This window comes from Eptesicus fuscus, chromosome 13 (assembly GCF_027574615.1).
Source record: "Eptesicus fuscus isolate TK198812 chromosome 13, DD_ASM_mEF_20220401, whole genome shotgun sequence".
Lineage (NCBI taxonomy): Eukaryota > Metazoa > Chordata > Mammalia > Chiroptera > Vespertilionidae > Eptesicus > Eptesicus fuscus.
In genome coordinates, this window is record NC_072485.1 from 12277050 (window position 1) to 12294330 (window position 17281).

A 17281-nucleotide genomic window follows, 5' to 3' on the forward strand; every position below is an offset into this window, starting at 1 on the left:
GTTCATTATGATAGCTGACATGTATAGAGTATCCAGTGGGCAGTCTGACATGAGCGGCACCAAATAACACTACCTATAATGAAATATGACAGCTGTGTAAATGATGAGCAATACCTTAATATGCAGTACATAAAAGATAACTAATAGGAAGGTTGGCATGTCTTACTGTTTATCATTAAAATGTTTGAGTCGAGACTAATTTGAAAGATAAGATTGATGAAAAGCATTAACTATGCAATAAATTCTGTTACCACATATTTTATAGAGATAAATCCAAGATGATCATTCTGGAGCCTAGAGATACAGATAAATCATCAAGAAAGAAATGCCCTTTTTACTAGTAGAGTTTGTGATATTTGAAAGACTCCAAAGTTTTATCAACTTTTATCACGATGTTTAGGAGACCAGGAATGTGTGGGTATATTAAACTCAGGGAAGGAATCACCTTCTCTGTCCAAAAGCAGACTCTCCACAGCTGTGTTGCGGTCAACAGCGCAGGGATTCTCTCTCAAGTACTATAAATTGGCCCGTTCTAATGATATAAAAATACAAACGATAAAAGGAAAAGCTGTAAGTGATACCATTTCATTTAACTGCTGCTCTTTATGCATACCACGGGACCAGAGAAGCCTCTCCAAGTCCTTTCTACCCGAACGGGGAGAAGGTTGCATGTACCAACAAAGATGCGTAGATCAGCATCTCTAAGAGAGTACAATAAACCTCTTCCTTTTGGTATTTTAGAAGCACTGTTCCTTCATCTTTCCATTGATGTGTCTGTGGAATGTTTGACCAAAATTGCAACACTCATTCCAGCCCTTATTATGTTATAACAAGATGACAGTAAGGCCTTCAAAATGACCTTCGTTTTTTATACTCTCTTCCAGACTAATTTATTAATACACTACTTCAAGTAGGTTACCATCCTTCTAAACTCTGCACAAATGCCACAATGCTGACAGGGAAAAGCCACAATTACGTAGAGTCTGAGATTTTGCAAAATTTGTCCCAAAACCTTCAGGGTATTTTCACTTCCTAAGAATTCTCAAAATCGCTTTTGTAGAAACACTTACTTGTTATCCTCCAAACATGGTTTGTGTATTTACCACTTTTGCACTTTTCTCACACTGTTCCAACCAAAGCATGATGTCCTAACAACTCTGTCTGATCAAATCTTATCCATTGACTTATAAATTCCATAGTTTTATAAAATTGTCCCACCCCGAATTACCTCTCATCCCTCTGAGATCCTTTTGACGTGGTCTGCAAGTTCTCCAGTTGTTTTAAAATATTAATTGATAAAGATATTGCTACGACATATGTCTGATATTTTGCTGCCTATGGAGTCTTCTAAGATTTTTATGGTTTCCCGTCTTACGTTTAAGTCCTTTATCCATTTTGAGTTTATTTTTGTGTATGGTGTAAGTTGATGGTCTAGTTTCATTTTTTTTTGCATGTATCTGTCCAATTTTCCCAACACCATTTATTGAAGAGACTGTCTTGACTCCATTGTGTGCTCTTGCCTCCTTTGTCAAATATTAATTGAGTATAGGGGGGTGAGGGAGTAAGAGATCAACCAAAGGATTTGTATGCATGCATATGAGCAAAACTAACGGACATAGACAGTAGGGGTGGGGGGTGGTGAGTGCTTGTGCTTGGGGAGGGTGTGGTGGGGAAGAGGTCAATGGAGGAAAAAAGGAGACTCATGTAATACTTTAAACAATAAAGAATTTAAAAAAGAAATAAATGAAAAAAATTATTAATTGAATATTCTAACATGATTAAACTTTTTATAATAGCTTAGACTTTAACCTCCTTGAAGATAAAAAGCCCATCTCACTCTTTTCCACATTTTCACTGTGCCAAGCAGATTGTTGTTTATAGTGGGCATTCAGTAAATACTTGCCAATTTTACTCTACCCTTACTTAGCTAATGAACTGCGGGAAATGGAAGACCAGATTGCAGAGCAGAAACCATGACCCTCCTTCTTAGCCTTACATTTCACAGAAAATGGTTAAATTTGATCTTTTTAAACAGATTGATAATCTTTCCTGTTGGTATATTTAGGTTCTATGTTTTCTCTCTCCTTTCTTATCTTCTTTTGTTATTCCATATTCCCCATCTATCCCTCTTTAACTGTTCTTATAGTTGTTAAATTACCTTTACACCACGCATCCTTGACTTGTCAAAGTCTAATGTTAGTGGGTACTTTGTCTTCTTCAATGCAGACTTTGAACTCTTTAGCTCCATTTACCTCCCGTAACAAACTGTATTTACAAAAATGTTTCTAACGGTTTTTATTCTGCATGCTCTTCCAGTATCTTGCCATTCCCCTAGCAAAAGGAGTTATTTCTCCTCCCCGTGCAACTGGGAAGACCTGTGTGGCTGCCTAAATAAAAAGACGCTGTAGATGTAATGCTGCATGGCTTCTGGAATCAGTGAGTAACCTCAGAGGTGATACCCAACGCCGGACTTCTCTGATGTTCATCTCTCCTAGACCAACACTGCCTTGTGCATTCTTCTGTACCTTCAAGCAGGTGCGTTTGGTTTATTTTTTATGATTTGCCTGGAAGGAGTGAGATGGGCATAAAAAGGAAGAAGTGACAATAGAAAGGTAGAATAGAATCACATTATGAAGAACATTTTTCTCATGTTGAGGAATGAGGACATCATCCTACAGTAGAGAACCCTTGAAGAGGTGTGACGTGATCTTTTAGAGAAATAATTCTGACATTATTGGAAGAGAGAGCAAAGCTGAAGGGAAACAGCTATTACAGTAATCCAGAAGGAGGACGAAGAGGTCACATTGGATGGAAATAAAGAGGCTACGTGAGAGATGCTAAGAGAGTGTATTGTTCGGGACATGATTGCTGATTAAATGTGGGAGATTCAAAAGATAACTCTCCAGTTTATGGCCTGGTGGATTCATTCACCATATCTGGAACTGTGGGAGGAAGAAAAATTTTGGAGAAGAGTAAAATGTGGTTTCTTTGGGATATGTTGATTCTGAAGTACCTTATGGAGAATTTAGGTAGATAACTCATTTAAGGAGTGTACAAAGAAAAAGAACCAGAAACGATACCTGTAAGAAACAACTAGAGAATAAGAAAATAGAGACAAGACTACCAATGAAGTAAGAAGAGGAGTTTCAAGTAACATTCAACAATGCCCATTCCCACAGAGAAAACAACTAAGATGAAGACTGGAAAAGAAAAAAAGTATTCTGGGTTAGTTTGCTTTGAATTGGGCAACTGGATCAACATTGCTATTGTAGCTTCCAAATATAAGTAGCTACTGGAGAAAACAGTGCAAATGGCTGGAGATAAACAGGCTAATTTATGAAAAAGTGAACAGTGGAACTGACCTTTTGAAGTGAATGGTGCAGTGCTAGACACTCAATTGGGAAATAACTTAAGTCCTACAAGTCTCCCCCCTGGGAAAGATTCCTAACTAGATAATATAAACTCTGACACAAATATTTACTATCTCAGAGAAAGATTTTAGAGATCAGTAACTCTCACAAAACAAGAAACCATCTCAACCACACCTCCACTCTCCACCTTGCCCCACAATTCCCTATGTCTACCAAAAAAAAAAAAAAAAAAAAGTAGAGACTATAAAATATCCAGGTCTCAAACTATAGGACTAACTGGAAAACAACTGATCGAGTTCAAGTGTGAAGAAAGTCAAGTGATACCAGTTTTTATAGAATGTAGAGCCCAGACCTCCAAGGATGAGCAAGATGAAAAGAAACATCCTGGCAATTGCATACACATGGTGACAACCAATGAATGAAGGAGTAAATATATAAATAAACTGGGACAAAGCATGCAAACTACAAAGATCATGATCTGAAGACAACTCACACAAAAGAAATAAATTTCTATAAATTGCTTCTTAAGGAACTTGAAGAAAATTTGAATGCAATAAGCAAAAGCTCAGAAACAAGATGATTTAACAAAAAAGAATCCGGACAATCACTGAGCTATAAAAAATGAGCAAGCAAAAACTGAACAAACAACATCACTACATAATAAATTAACAAATTAGGAACAGCACCAAACAGAACAGGCCAGGCTGACAAATAATCAGACTGGCTTTGTGCCCATTTATGCAGGTGGCTCCAAATGTGGATCTGGAGCAGCTCAAAGGAATGCAGAGCTGGGAACAGCAAGCATTTGAATCAACGTAAGACTTTTTTCTCATTAAAAGTTGCTTTGAAGTAGATTTAGGTGTTTAAAGCTGTAACAGTACATGTCAGCACTGACCCCTCAGCTCTGGATGGTGGACAATGGTGGTAACGGAGGTCCAACTCCCTCTGGTTTGGTCACGGCCGGACCCAGGGGCACGGCTTAAGGAACTGGTGGACATTGAAATTGGGTCTCTAAAGAACTGTTGGTCCAGAAAAAAACTCACTACAGACTGATTCATTTGCCTGTCAGCATAACTATTATTGCTCGTCTCACATTCAGTTCTTATAAGTATATCTCTAGTGACACATGATCTCGCTCATTTAGGGGAAATGATGAACAACATAGACTGATGAACAAGAACAGAACCAGAAACAAGGAGGCATCGATCGGACTATCGGGCCTCAGAGGGAGGATGGGGGAGGGTGGGGGGAGGGGGGAGAGATCAACCAAAGGACTTGTGTGCATGCATATGAGCCTATCCAACGGTTAAGTTCAACAGGGGGTTGGGGCATCCGTGGGGTGGGGTGTGGGATGGGAATGGGGGGATGAGGACAAATATGTGACACCTTAGTCAATAAAGAAATTAAAAAAAAAAACACCACCCTTTATATGTGGTTCTATCATATTTTTCACTAATATTGTTCTGGTCTTAAAACTGAAAAAAAATAAAATAAAATAAAAATAAAGCTGTAACAGTAATGTATTCTGTGAATTCGGGTACAGAAGTAAAATGTGGGACCACAAAGGCCAAGGTCAGAGACATGAAAGCAAGTTTCAAGGTTCTTAAAACGTAAAGGGGCGTACTTTTGGCGGACAAACTCTTAGGTGGCCTCCGTTAGGTTCTGAGCCTGGTGTTCACATCCTTGCGTGATCCCACGCCCTTGAGTGTGGGCAGGTCCTGTGACATGTCTCTGACCAACAGTAAATGGTAACAGACGACTGTGATTTTGTATGATTATGTGCTTGCACCCTGAGAGATTTCAGTGGCCATCTTGCTGGAGTCTCCTTCTCCCCTGGGGGACCCCGTGCGGTAAGGAAGTGCTGATGCCGAATAGGACCAGAGGGCAGCCTCTGGCCAACAGGTGGCAAAATAAATAAACAAACAAAAACCCTGAAGCTTTTGGTCCTAGTCGAAAGGAACTAAATGCTGCAAATAACAACTAAGTCGGGGAGCGCACCTTTCCCCAGTTCAGCCTCCAGATGAGACCCCTGCCCTGGCGACACCTTGATACAGCTGTGAGACCCTCAGCAAAGGACCCAGGCAAGGTGTGCCTGACCTCCTGCCACAGAAGTGGTGAGATAAGGAATGTGTGTTGCTTTAGGCTGCCACATTTGTGGTTGCCATGCAGCAATAAAAAAAAATATTATGAATATAACATTTGGGTTTAAATCTATCATTTATCTGTGTTGTGTTTTCTATTTGTTCCATCTGTACTTTATTGCCCTTTTCCTCTGTTTCTGTCTTCATTTGGATGGAGATTATTTTATGTCCCAATTTATCTTCTTACTTGGCTGTTATAAATTTTTATGTGCCTGTTTTTTACTTTAGGGTTTGCTTTAGAGTTCATAACTATACATGTTTATCAAGTCTAAAATCAAGTTATATTACACTGCTTCAAGTGTAGTATAAAACCTTATAATAATGTACTTCCATTTCTCCCTTCCCACCTTTGTGTTATTATTGCCATTTATTTTGCTTTTACATGTTATAAACTTCACACTAATTGTTTTTTGCTTAAACAGTAAAATATCCTTTAAAGAAATCAAAGAAAAAAAGCCCATATATAACCAAAGGACTTGTATGCATGCATTTTAGCATAACCAATGGACACAGACACTGGGGTGGGGGGGCTTGCCCGGGGTGGGAATGGCTGGGAGGGGAGGGGGAGTCAATTGGGGAAAAATGAGGCATATGTAAAACTTTAGACAATAATAAAAAAATAAATAATAATAAAAAGCTCATATATTTACCCAGGCATTCCAGTGTTTTGTATGCTTGATTGTTTTTTACTGGATGCCAGACACTGAATTGTATGTTGTGACTACTGGATATATTTTTATTCCTATAAATATTTTTGAGCTTTGTTCTGGGATACATTTAAGTTACTTAGAAACAGTTTCTGTCTTTTCTTCTTTTATCCTTACCAAGGACATGCTTAGAGGAGGGAGGGGAGGAGGAAAGAGAGGGAGGGAGGGAGGGAGGGAGGGAGGGAGGGAGGGAGGGAGGGAGGGAGGGAGGGAGGGAGGGAGGGAGGGAGGGAGGGAAGGAGGGAGGGAAGGAGGGAGGGAGAAACATCAATTGGTTGCCTTCCATTAAGAGCCCTGACCAGGAATCGAACTGGCAACCTTTCAGTGCGACACTCAACCAATTGAGCCACTCCAGCCAGGCTAGAAACAGTTGGATCCCTTTTGCTTCTTGCTTTTAAGACTTGTCAAGACTAGATCAGTGTTAAGTCTTTAGATGATTCTTCACTGCACACTACCATTCTGTGTGCTCTCCCCCAATCCTGGTCAGTCCTGACCTTTCCATTCCCGCTCGTGGGAAACGTTAGCTCTGCTCGGCTCAGGCAGGTGAACTTGGCCTCTCAGGTAGTCTCTGCACAGGGTGCACTGGTCAGTGCAGACACTAGACGGGACCTTCTGAAGACTATTCTAGAGTTCTCTCTCTGGGCGGTAATCCTCTCTCCAGTAACCTGACCCATTGTCTTGATCTCCCCAGACTCACACAGCTCCATTTCCTCCACTCAGTTGAACAGGCTCTGCCCAGACCCCACCCACCTGGCACCACAAGAAGGCAATGCTCTGAACACAGTAAGACGGGGCAATCTCAGGGCTCATCTCGCTGTTTCTCATCTCTAGGGATCACTGTACTTTCTAGCCTGATATCCCAGGTCTCGAAAACCACCATTTCATAGATGTTATCTATTTTTTAGGTTGTTTTAGTCAGCAAGATAATATGACTACTTTGCCTTAGGTGGAAGCGTAAGTATTGAGTTATTTCTTATGAAAAAGAAAGGTTGACTTAGAGTTGAACCAAGGGTAGACAGGGCACAGCAGGGAGCCCCCACAGACTACAACCCTAGTCAAGCAACCGGCAACATAGGCTCCACTTAATTTTAGAATCACTAGTGAACAGTGATTGCAATGTGCCTTACGTTTCTGGTCTATTCAATGAATGTGCCCACTGCTATTGTTGTACGCTTCTCTTATTATTGTATGGTGTGTGTGTGTGTGTGTGTGTGTGTTGCAGATAATCTGTCTCCCAAGTCCACAGATCTTCAGATTGAAGCACTGAGCAGCCTCCTCTCCAACTGGGCTGCTTTAGATGGGATCCTGAATCCCGAGCCTCAATGCCTTCTGGGATCAGACTTCTGGAAGGATTTGGATATATGTCATGGGGTGGGAGGGAGGGGAGTGTAAATCTGTGGCCAGTGGGTAGATTGTGGTAGATGATAGATGGCCACAAATTATTTGACACTACTTCCATCAACAGGTAGGGTTATGACCCCTCTTCTTGAATGTAGGTGGGCTCTGACAACTACAAAGTAGGTGACAACTTCAACAATTAGAATACAGCAGAAATGAAGCTGTGCTGACTCCTGGGCCCATTGCTAAAAAGGCCCCATTCCTAAAAAAAAGTGGCACCTTCCCCTTCTCTCTTGGAACTGTCTTTGGGATGGTTGCTCTGGAGGCAGCCAGAAGCCACACAGCAACTCCATAAAGAAGAGTATGATCAGCCCGACTCTAGCTGCTCATCATTCCCATGCAGACACCAGACCTGTGAACAGAGGACCTACACATACGGCCCCATCATCTCCAGATGTCTGAGCCACTTCAGTGGAGGCCCCAGACATCCTGAAGCAAACAAATCATCTAGCTGAGCCCTGACCAAACTCCTCAGGCCTAAAGCCACAAGATACAGTGGTTGTTATGAGTAGCAAACAGAAAAAATGGAGTTCAGTCTTGATATCCCTGTTACAGACACACACACAGTGGAGATGTCATGTTGGTGTCTGGATATACGTTCTGGAGTTCGGTGAAGAGGTCCAGGGTGAAGATATAAACTTAGGAGAATCTCCTGTTCTGTTCTACTGTTCCTTTTTCCATAGTGCTTATCACCTCTGACATTTTCTAGATAATTTATTTATTATGTATAATGTCTTCTGTCTGTCTTTCCCTATACAGTGTGGACTGCGCAAAGGATTTTTGTTTTATTCACTAACATATCCCCTGCACGCACAACAGTGATTGACATATAGAAACAGACACTCAAATATTTGTTGAATAAATGAACCAACTTAAAAATGGTATTTAAGACCTTTTTAGTGATGAGATTCCTTTGGGAGGGAGGGAGTATATTAGAGAAAAGATAGGTTTGAGAACGTGCATTTCAACACTTAGCGGTATTAGAGGAACCAGCAAGGAGACTGAGAGGATGCAGCCAGTAAGGAAGGAGGATGAGTAAGAGATGGTGCTCTCGAAGCAAAGTACAGAAAGCGTCTCAAGAAGGGGAGTGACCGAGTATGTCAGTGATGCTGATGGTAGAGGAACACGAGCACTGAGCATTAGTTACTCGAATTGCCCCTGTAGGAAGTTCACCGAGGACCTTAAAATAATTAGTTTTAGTAGAAGGAACAGATTTTTAAAAATGGATTTTGCTGTCAACTGGTGGCTGAGGGGGATAGGATGCCAGGGTTTGTGTTGACATATTATACAATGGTTTGTATGCTAACTAAAAGTAATCTTACTAGAGGGAAAAACGTAATAACACCAAGAAAATAGGGGCAACTGAATAGGTGAAAAAGGATGAAATCCAGTGTGTGAGTGAGTGGATTAGCCCTAGATAAGAGTAACAAAATAATTTATGTACAGTTAGCAAGAGGGAACGTATAGTACATGGGCACAGAGGCCAATCTATTGATAAATATGGTACAAACTCCCTTCTGTTTGGTTGTATTTCCTCAGGAAAACAGGACAAGGTCATCAGCTAAGAATGAAGACAGAGGGGATGGGAAACAGTCCTTTAGCACGGTACTTGCACACACTTGGTGCATATCTCATTTTAGAACTTGTACAATGTGCTATAATTATTTATGAACATGTCTCTTTCTCCACTAAACTCTAAAATTATTCAAAGTAGATAAGTAGTTTTTTATTTTTGCACTACCAGCAAGTAACAAAATGCCCTGCAAATAATTGTTTGTTAATTCACTGACACAGAATAAATGAATGTTATAGACTCCTCTAAGACATTGCAGCAAAGCCTGAAGTTTGAAACTGCAATAAATAAAATACTATCAAGTATCTATTTCATAAACATATTTAAATTGCAAATATTAAGAAACTGAATCCATTAAACTTCAACTTATTGTGAAATTTAAGAACTAGAGATAGGACATAAACATTTCTCTTCTGTAACACATTAATGAAATAACATGTCAATATTAAAAATAACTATGTAATAATAATTAAAACAGCTATGTAGAATTATGAGTTAATCTAGAGTACATGTCACACTAATCCTAGGTATTTGACATTTCATGACAAAATGTCCAAATTCAGCACCAAAAAACCAACATCTTCCAAGAAGGATTTACTACAAAAATATCTTCCATATTAAAAAAAGTAGACCTTTTACACCATGGCCATATTTTATCAGCATATAGTTTTCTCTTGACACCAAGTATAAGAACAAAGGAAAATGAAGAGCCTTAGATCAAGTGGGGGAAGAGGGACTGTGCTCCTGACATTTAGCATGCTCTCATTACTTAAGGTTTGTAGTAACCAACACAACACAAAAACAATTATTTGGCTGCAATTTTTAACTTTCATACAAATCTCAAAAAACGGTAAATTGTGTTACTTAGAACAATTACTTTTAAACTCACCAAAATTCAAAGACACTATATTTAAAAATTCTAGAAATAAAAACAAATTATGAACATGCCATAATTCATTTAATTCTTTATTACATTTGGAATATTCTTTTTCCTTTAATAAAAAGAATAGCAGTGATACATATGCTACTGGTAGAAAATTAAGAGATCTTCTATAAAATGCTATGAAAAGAAATTTCAATTATTACTGAATATGCCAACTCTTAATTTAAAAAGTGCAAAAGAAGTCAATCAATAGATTTAACCTTGACATTGACCCAATTCCTTCTGAACCAATGGTTATGCTTCCTGGCTAATCCTTCAGAAAAGTCTTTCCATATATTCACGGAATAGTTCAACACCAAGACGTAGGCACAGAACAGGAACGGGAGCAGGTCACCCGACACAGCTGGCCTCACGCTGGGTTACTGCCATGAAGTCCACAGGAGCAGGTGGGAGGACACGACACGATCCAGTGATGCACGGTGGTCAGAGACCCAGAGCACGACTCCCCTGGGACCTGAGGGTCAGCTGTCTATTAGGTACAACGGAAATAAAACGGAAAGGAATCTGAAGAGGAAATAAACCCTGGAAGGTCTGATTCAACATTTTTTACTTTTGGTGAAGTCAAATGGTTTCCACCACTGAGCAAATTGCAGTGCTTTCTTCCTCTGATCCTCAAAGCTTTCTCGGACGCCTTTCCTCCAAAGTCGAGGCTCTATATCCAGCATCCCACCAATGATTTCCTTTTAAACAATGAGAAAAATACAGACACGTGTATGTATAAATACTGAAAACAGGAATGAGACGACTTGTTTATTCTGCTAACAAATACAGCATTAAGTAGTTTCCGTGAAAATGTCCAAGTTTTACATAAAGATTAGTTTCAAGCTAAAAAAAATCTGCTTTTCAATTAGTTTTAACTATGCAAACCCTGGAATCTTAGGAGTCTCCCTGTCAAGCAAGTTGTCCATTTTGTGGCCTGTTAGCACATTTATCAGACAGCAGCAAAAGGAGGAAAAGAAAGTGAAATTTAATTTATTTGATCCTTATTAGCTGCTCTGGTTTGAAAAACTAATAAACATCTAATAATTATTAACTTGGTTGTTCAACTGCAGTTGAATCTCAGGCTAATGTTCTCTCTGCTACCCAGTATATTTATAAACCAATTGTGGCAGGGGGAAGGAGGGGAGGTAGAAGAAGGCGTAGAGGGAATAATTGGTGATGGAAAAAATAAAAATCTAAGCATTTATAAAAAAAATAAAATAAATGATAATTTACTTCAATTTCACTAGAATGAAGTTTAAAAAAAGTAAATTTTGTCATGTTCAATGACAAAATTCTGTCATTACTGAGTAACAACAGAATGTTTCAGAACAATGAAAACAAATTTCTTTCTAGTTAACTCTGGAAAAAAATATTGTGAAAATTCTCAAACAAGTTTCTGTAATATATCTCAACAGTTCAAAGATGCATGTGATTGTGGGACCCTGGTTAATCCTTTAAGGACAGCAGCATAAAAAGTTTCTAATCCAAACCTGGGGGGTTGAGATTCCTCTTGACATGTCCCTTCTTCATCATAGAAGATGGTCTTTGATAGGAGATGAAGTGGGGAGGGAGCACAGGGAACCCTGGGAATTCATCAAGGCTCCTCTCATTAGAGGACCATCTGAGAGGAAAGGTGGAGCTACCCTACAGTGAAAGGTCACTTGTGGAGCTATTATTGCCTGGACTTCTTTAGACTGCCTAAATGGTTATGTTAATTTTATTCTAATCCCTGACGCAGGCTTACCCACCACCCAGAATCTCAGCAGACACATGGGAAGACTATACCCCTAGAAGGCAATCTGTAGTAATGAAAACAACCTACTGGCCATAGAAGATCTACACTCCCATATCTTCCCAGAAACTATGTATAAAATGTATGATTATTGAAATATACAGTGCTTACTTATAAATGAAAAGGTGAGACCATTTGCTCTCTAGTTCAATCATGAGTGCATGTACCCCTGGTTCTGCCATTTATTAGCAAATTATGTTGGGCAAGTTATATAACCTTTCTAAAGCTCAGTTTCTTCATCTGTAAAATGAAAGTAATAACAATATCTATATAATAATGTTATTGTGAGAATTAAATGAGTGCTCAGAACAACACCTGTGTCGGTGTAAACCCTCAGTAAATGTTAGCAACTACCATTCTCAGCACAAGGCTGGCTGATTCCATAGGAAAACACTACAGTCATTGTTAACACTACCAACAAATCTTTGGTTCCAAAGCGACAGTCCTGACTGTAACAAATATTCTGGGTTAATGTTATTAATAGATGCTAGGCTGTCCCTCTAAAAACTGGGTGCAACAGTACTCACCAACCTCACTGTATACTGTGGCTAAAGTTTTGACTTCCCTTCAAAAGAGAAGTGCTACTAAATGGCTAAACACTCGAATGTTATTAAATTTGTGAGCATACCTTTCCAAAGTAATGAGGGAATTTGTGTTGATCTTCAATGACATGAGCAAATCCTCCTTGGAGACCAAAATCCACAGAGAAGTAAGGTAAGCCTTTAGGCACCTAAGTAAATAAATAAATCAGATGTAAATACAACACGAAATCAGGAACTCATGCTTAATCCCTCTTTTTGCTATCTGGCATGTCAGTAACTAAGTATCCCTCAAGAAAAGTTAAAAAAAAAAAAAAAAGGTTGAATTTCTAATCTAGAAATACTGCGGCATTGACCTAACACTCTAAGAAACACATTTCATTTGGTAGCCTTTCAGCCAGATAGCTCTTCATAATCCAACAATTTCATCAAAACCAATTATTTTTAGGAATCCAAAATGGCAGCAGAGTAAGTGGAAACTACAATGACACTCTCCCAGGACCAAACTCGAATACAACTAAAATACAGGAAAACCATCCTGAATAATCAACTGAAGACTGGCTAGAGAGAATCCTGATAACCAAGGTCGGAAAGTGGAAATCCCATGGTGGCTGTAGGAAGGGTGGAGGCGCGAAAGGGCTGGCCGGGCTCCCACAGGCAGCAGATGAAATTCTGGAGGGATATCTCAGCTCAGGGGGGTCCCACTGAGAACTAGGGCCACCCAGCAGAGCGCACCAGAAATGAGAAAGGTACCCACATTAACATCCGGCTATGAAAAGCAGCAGGGTTGCTTCCTGCCAGGGAGAGACAGCTGGAAATGCAGGAACCCTCTTAAAGGGCCAATGCACATTTTCATGTACAGCCACTCACTTTGGGCTCTGACAAAGAGAGGGCAAAGTGAACTAGAGCTGTGTGAGGAAGTTCTAAGGTTGGGGACCCTGGGTTTAGAGATCGGAAGGCAGCCACCCCAATTTCCTGTGTTGAGCCATTCCCTCAAGCTGTGGAGGACATCTTTCTCAGGTAAATCTTTATTATCCAGGCAGCTTTTGCCTGTGGGGGCAGAAACTACCCCACCCTGTTGGAAAACCTCTCACCCCACCCTACAACATCTTGCTGTGATTGATAGTCTGAGGCTAATTGAGACTGAATAACAATCAGACTGTAGGCAGAAGTGGGTCTCTGGTGGTTTTTAGTCCTTGCCTGATCTAATTCATAGCCTGGAGCTAGGGAAAGCAGACCTTGGCGCACATCTTGGTCCTTTTCAAAGGCAGTGAGCACCAGCAGAGGAAGCCACAAGCAGTGCATTGCTGATAGCTCCGAACAGGGTGCCCAGGGCCAGTCACCAACAGTGTCTGACATTGTCCTGCGCTAGAGATTGAGGGTCATAGCAGCTCTACCTAATATACAGACACAAACCCAAACAGGCAGCCTAAATGAGGAGAGAGGTTAAAAAAACAACAACAACAACAAAAAAAAACCACACACACACACACACACAAAAAAAAAACAAGCCCCAAATGAAAGAACAAGAGAATTCTCCAGAAGAAGAGCTAAATAAAATGGACATCCAACAATTATCAGGATATAGAGTTCAGAATAATGATTGCAAGGATGCACAACTGCATGAGAAAAGATACAGAAACTATGAAAAAACACCAATCGGAAATGAAGAATGGCATAGCACTAATAAAGAACACAATGGAAAGAACAAGCAGAAAATTAGGGGAAGCCTAGGATCAGATAAATCAGTGAATTAGAAGACAGGGTAAAAAAAAAAAATCAATCAGAGAAACAAAAAGAAAAACAGGACAGCTTAAGGGAGTTGTGGGGCAATGTGAAATGTAACAATACTCACATCATAGGATTTTCAGAAGGTGAAGAAAATGAGCAAGGGATAGAGAACTTGTTTGAAGAAATAATGATAGAAAACTTCCCTAACCTGGTGAAGGAAAAAGTCACACAAGTTCAGAAGGCACAGAGAGTCCCAAGCAAGGAGAACCCAAACAGGCCCACACCCAGACACATCATAATTAAAATGCCAAAAATTAAAGACAAAGAGAGAATCTTAGAGGAAGCAACTGAAAAGCAATTGTTACCTACAAAGGAGCTCCCATAAGGCTGACAGCTTATTTTTATCATAAACTCTACAAGCCAGAAGGGAATGGCATGAAGGGTTCAAGGTAATGAAAAGCAAGATTCTGAAACCAAGGTTACTATATCCAACAAGGCTATCATTCAAAATAAATGGTGAAATAAAGAGCTTCCAAGGCAAAAAAAAAAAAGTTAAAGGAGTTTATTACTACCAAACCAGTACTGCAAGAAATGCTAAAGGAACTGCTGTAATGAGAAGAAGAAATACATAGAGAGAAACATAGGCATATAGAATTAAAATGACAATAAATAAGTACCTACCAATAATAATCTTAAATGGAAATGGATTAAATGCTCTAATCAAAAGACATAGAATAGCTGAATGGATACGAAAACATGTCACAAATATATGCTGTTCACAAGAGACCCACCTCAAAACAAAATACTCATACAGGATGAGAGTGAAGGGATGGGGAAAAAATTTCCCAGGCAAATGAAAATGAAAAAAAAAGCTGGGGTAGCAATACTCGTATCTGACAAAATAAGACTTCAAAATGAAGACCATCATAAGAGACAAAGAAGGCCACTTCATAATACTAAAGGTAATGATTCAACAAGAAAATATAACCCTTGTAAACATATATGCATTCAATATAGGAGCACCCCAGTACATTAAACAACTCTTGATGGACCTTAAAGGAGAGATTAACAGCAATACAGTCATAATGGGGGACTTGAACACTCCACTGACATCACTGGATAAGTCTTCCAGACAAAAAATTAACAAGGAAACAGAGACCTTAAATGACACTAGATCACATGGATCTAAGTGATATTTACAGAACGTGCCACACCAAAGCAATAGAATATAAATTCTTCTCAAGTGCACATGGAACATTCTCAAAGATAGACCACATATAAGGGCACAAAACAAGTCTATACAAATTCAAGAAGATGGATATAATACCAAGAATCTTATCAGATCACAATGATATGAACTTAGAAATCAACTAAAATAAAAACACTCAAAAACATTCAAACACATGCAGGCTAATAGCATGTTATTAAACAATGAATGGGTTACCAATGAGATCAAGCAAGAAATAAAACACTTCCTGGAAACAAGTGAAAATGAACACACAACCACCTAAAACCTATGGGACATGGCGAAAGCAGTCCTGAGAGGAAAGTTCATAGCACTTTAGGCCTACCTCAAGAAACAAGAAAAAGGACTAATAAACTATCTAACCCTACAACTAAATGAACTAGAAAGAGAACAGCAAGAAGAGCCCAGAGGAAGTAGAAGGAAGGACATAATAAAGATCAGAACAGAAATCAATGACATAGAGACTAAGAAAACAGTACAAAAGATCAGCAAATACAAGAGTTGGTTCTTTGAAAAGATAAAACAAGATTGATGAACCTTTAGCCAGACTCATCAAGAAACAAATAAATATAAATAGAGATGAAAGAGGTGATGTAACAACAGACACCACAGAAATACAAAGGATTGTATGCAAACAAACTGAACAATCTGGGTGAAATGGACAAATTCTTAGAAACATACAATCTTCCAAACTCAATCAGGAAAAAATCAGAAAACCTGAATAGGCCAATAACAGCTGATGAAATTGAAGCAGTAATTAAAAAACTTCCAGCAAACAAAAGTCCTGGACTGGATGGATTTACAGATAAATTTTACCAAACATTCAAAAACAACTAACACCTATCCTCCTCAAACTATTCCAAAAAATTCAAACGGAAGGAACACTTCCAAGCTCTTTTTATGAGGCCAGCATTATCCTAATTCCAAACCAGAAAAAGACACTACAAAGAAAAAAAATTACACGCCAATATCCCTAATGAACAAAGATGCTAAAATCTTTAACAAAATATTAGCAAATCGGACCCAGCAATATATTAAAAAGATCATACACCATGATCAAGTGGGATTTATTCCAGTGATGCAAGGCTAGTACAATATTCACAAATCAATAAATGTGATACATCACATAAACAAACTGAAAGATAAAAACCACATGATCATATCAATAAATTCAGAAAAAAATATTCGACAGAATACAGCACCCTTTTCTGATAAAAACTCTCAGTAAAGTGGGAATAGAGGGATCATATATTATTATTATATATAATAATTTATTATATATTAATAAATTTAATATATAATAATAATTTATTATTAACATAATAAAGGTCATATATGAAAAACTTACAGCCATCATAATACTCAATGGGCAAAAACTAAAGCATTTCCCTTAAGAATAGGCACAAGACAAGGATGCTCGCTTTCACCACTCTTATTCAACATAGCACTGGAAGTCCTAGCCATAGCAATCAGACAAAAAGAAGAGAAAAATGGCATCCAAACTGGAAAGGAGGAAATAAAACTGTCATTATTTGCAGATGACATGATATTGCACATAGTTAATCCTAAAGTCTCCACCAGGAAACTACTAGACTTAATAAATGAATTCAGTAAGGTAGCAGGATACAAAATCAACATCAACAAATCTATGGCATTTTTATACACCAATAATGAACTCTCAGAAAGAGAAACTAAAACAGCAATCCCATTGTCCCAGCCAATTTGGCTCAGTGGATAGAGCATCGGCCTGGGGACTGAAGGGTCCCGGGTTCGATTCCAGTAAAGGGCACATGCCCAGGTTGCAGACTCAATCCCCAGTAGGGGGTGTGCGGGAGGCAGCCAATCAATGATTCTCTCT

At 39.0% G+C, this 17281-nt stretch overlaps 1 protein-coding gene across 6 annotated transcripts in view; it reads right to left on the reverse strand.

Moving 5' to 3' along the window:
- Positions 1-10141: 10141 nt before the first annotated feature.
- CWF19L2 (CWF19 like cell cycle control factor 2) overlaps positions 10142-17281 on the reverse strand; it is a 95567-nt gene continuing 88427 nt past the window's right edge. For all 6 annotated transcript variants that reach the window (XM_054725242.1, XM_054725238.1, XM_054725239.1 and 3 more), the window contains 2 exons: positions 12536-12637; positions 10142-10813 (listed from right to left, as the gene is read on the reverse strand). In XM_054725242.1, the coding sequence (XP_054581217.1) occupies positions 10670-10813; positions 12536-12637 (246 nt within the window). In that variant the 3' untranslated portion in view covers positions 10142-10669. The remainder of the gene's footprint in view (positions 10814-12535; positions 12638-17281) is intronic.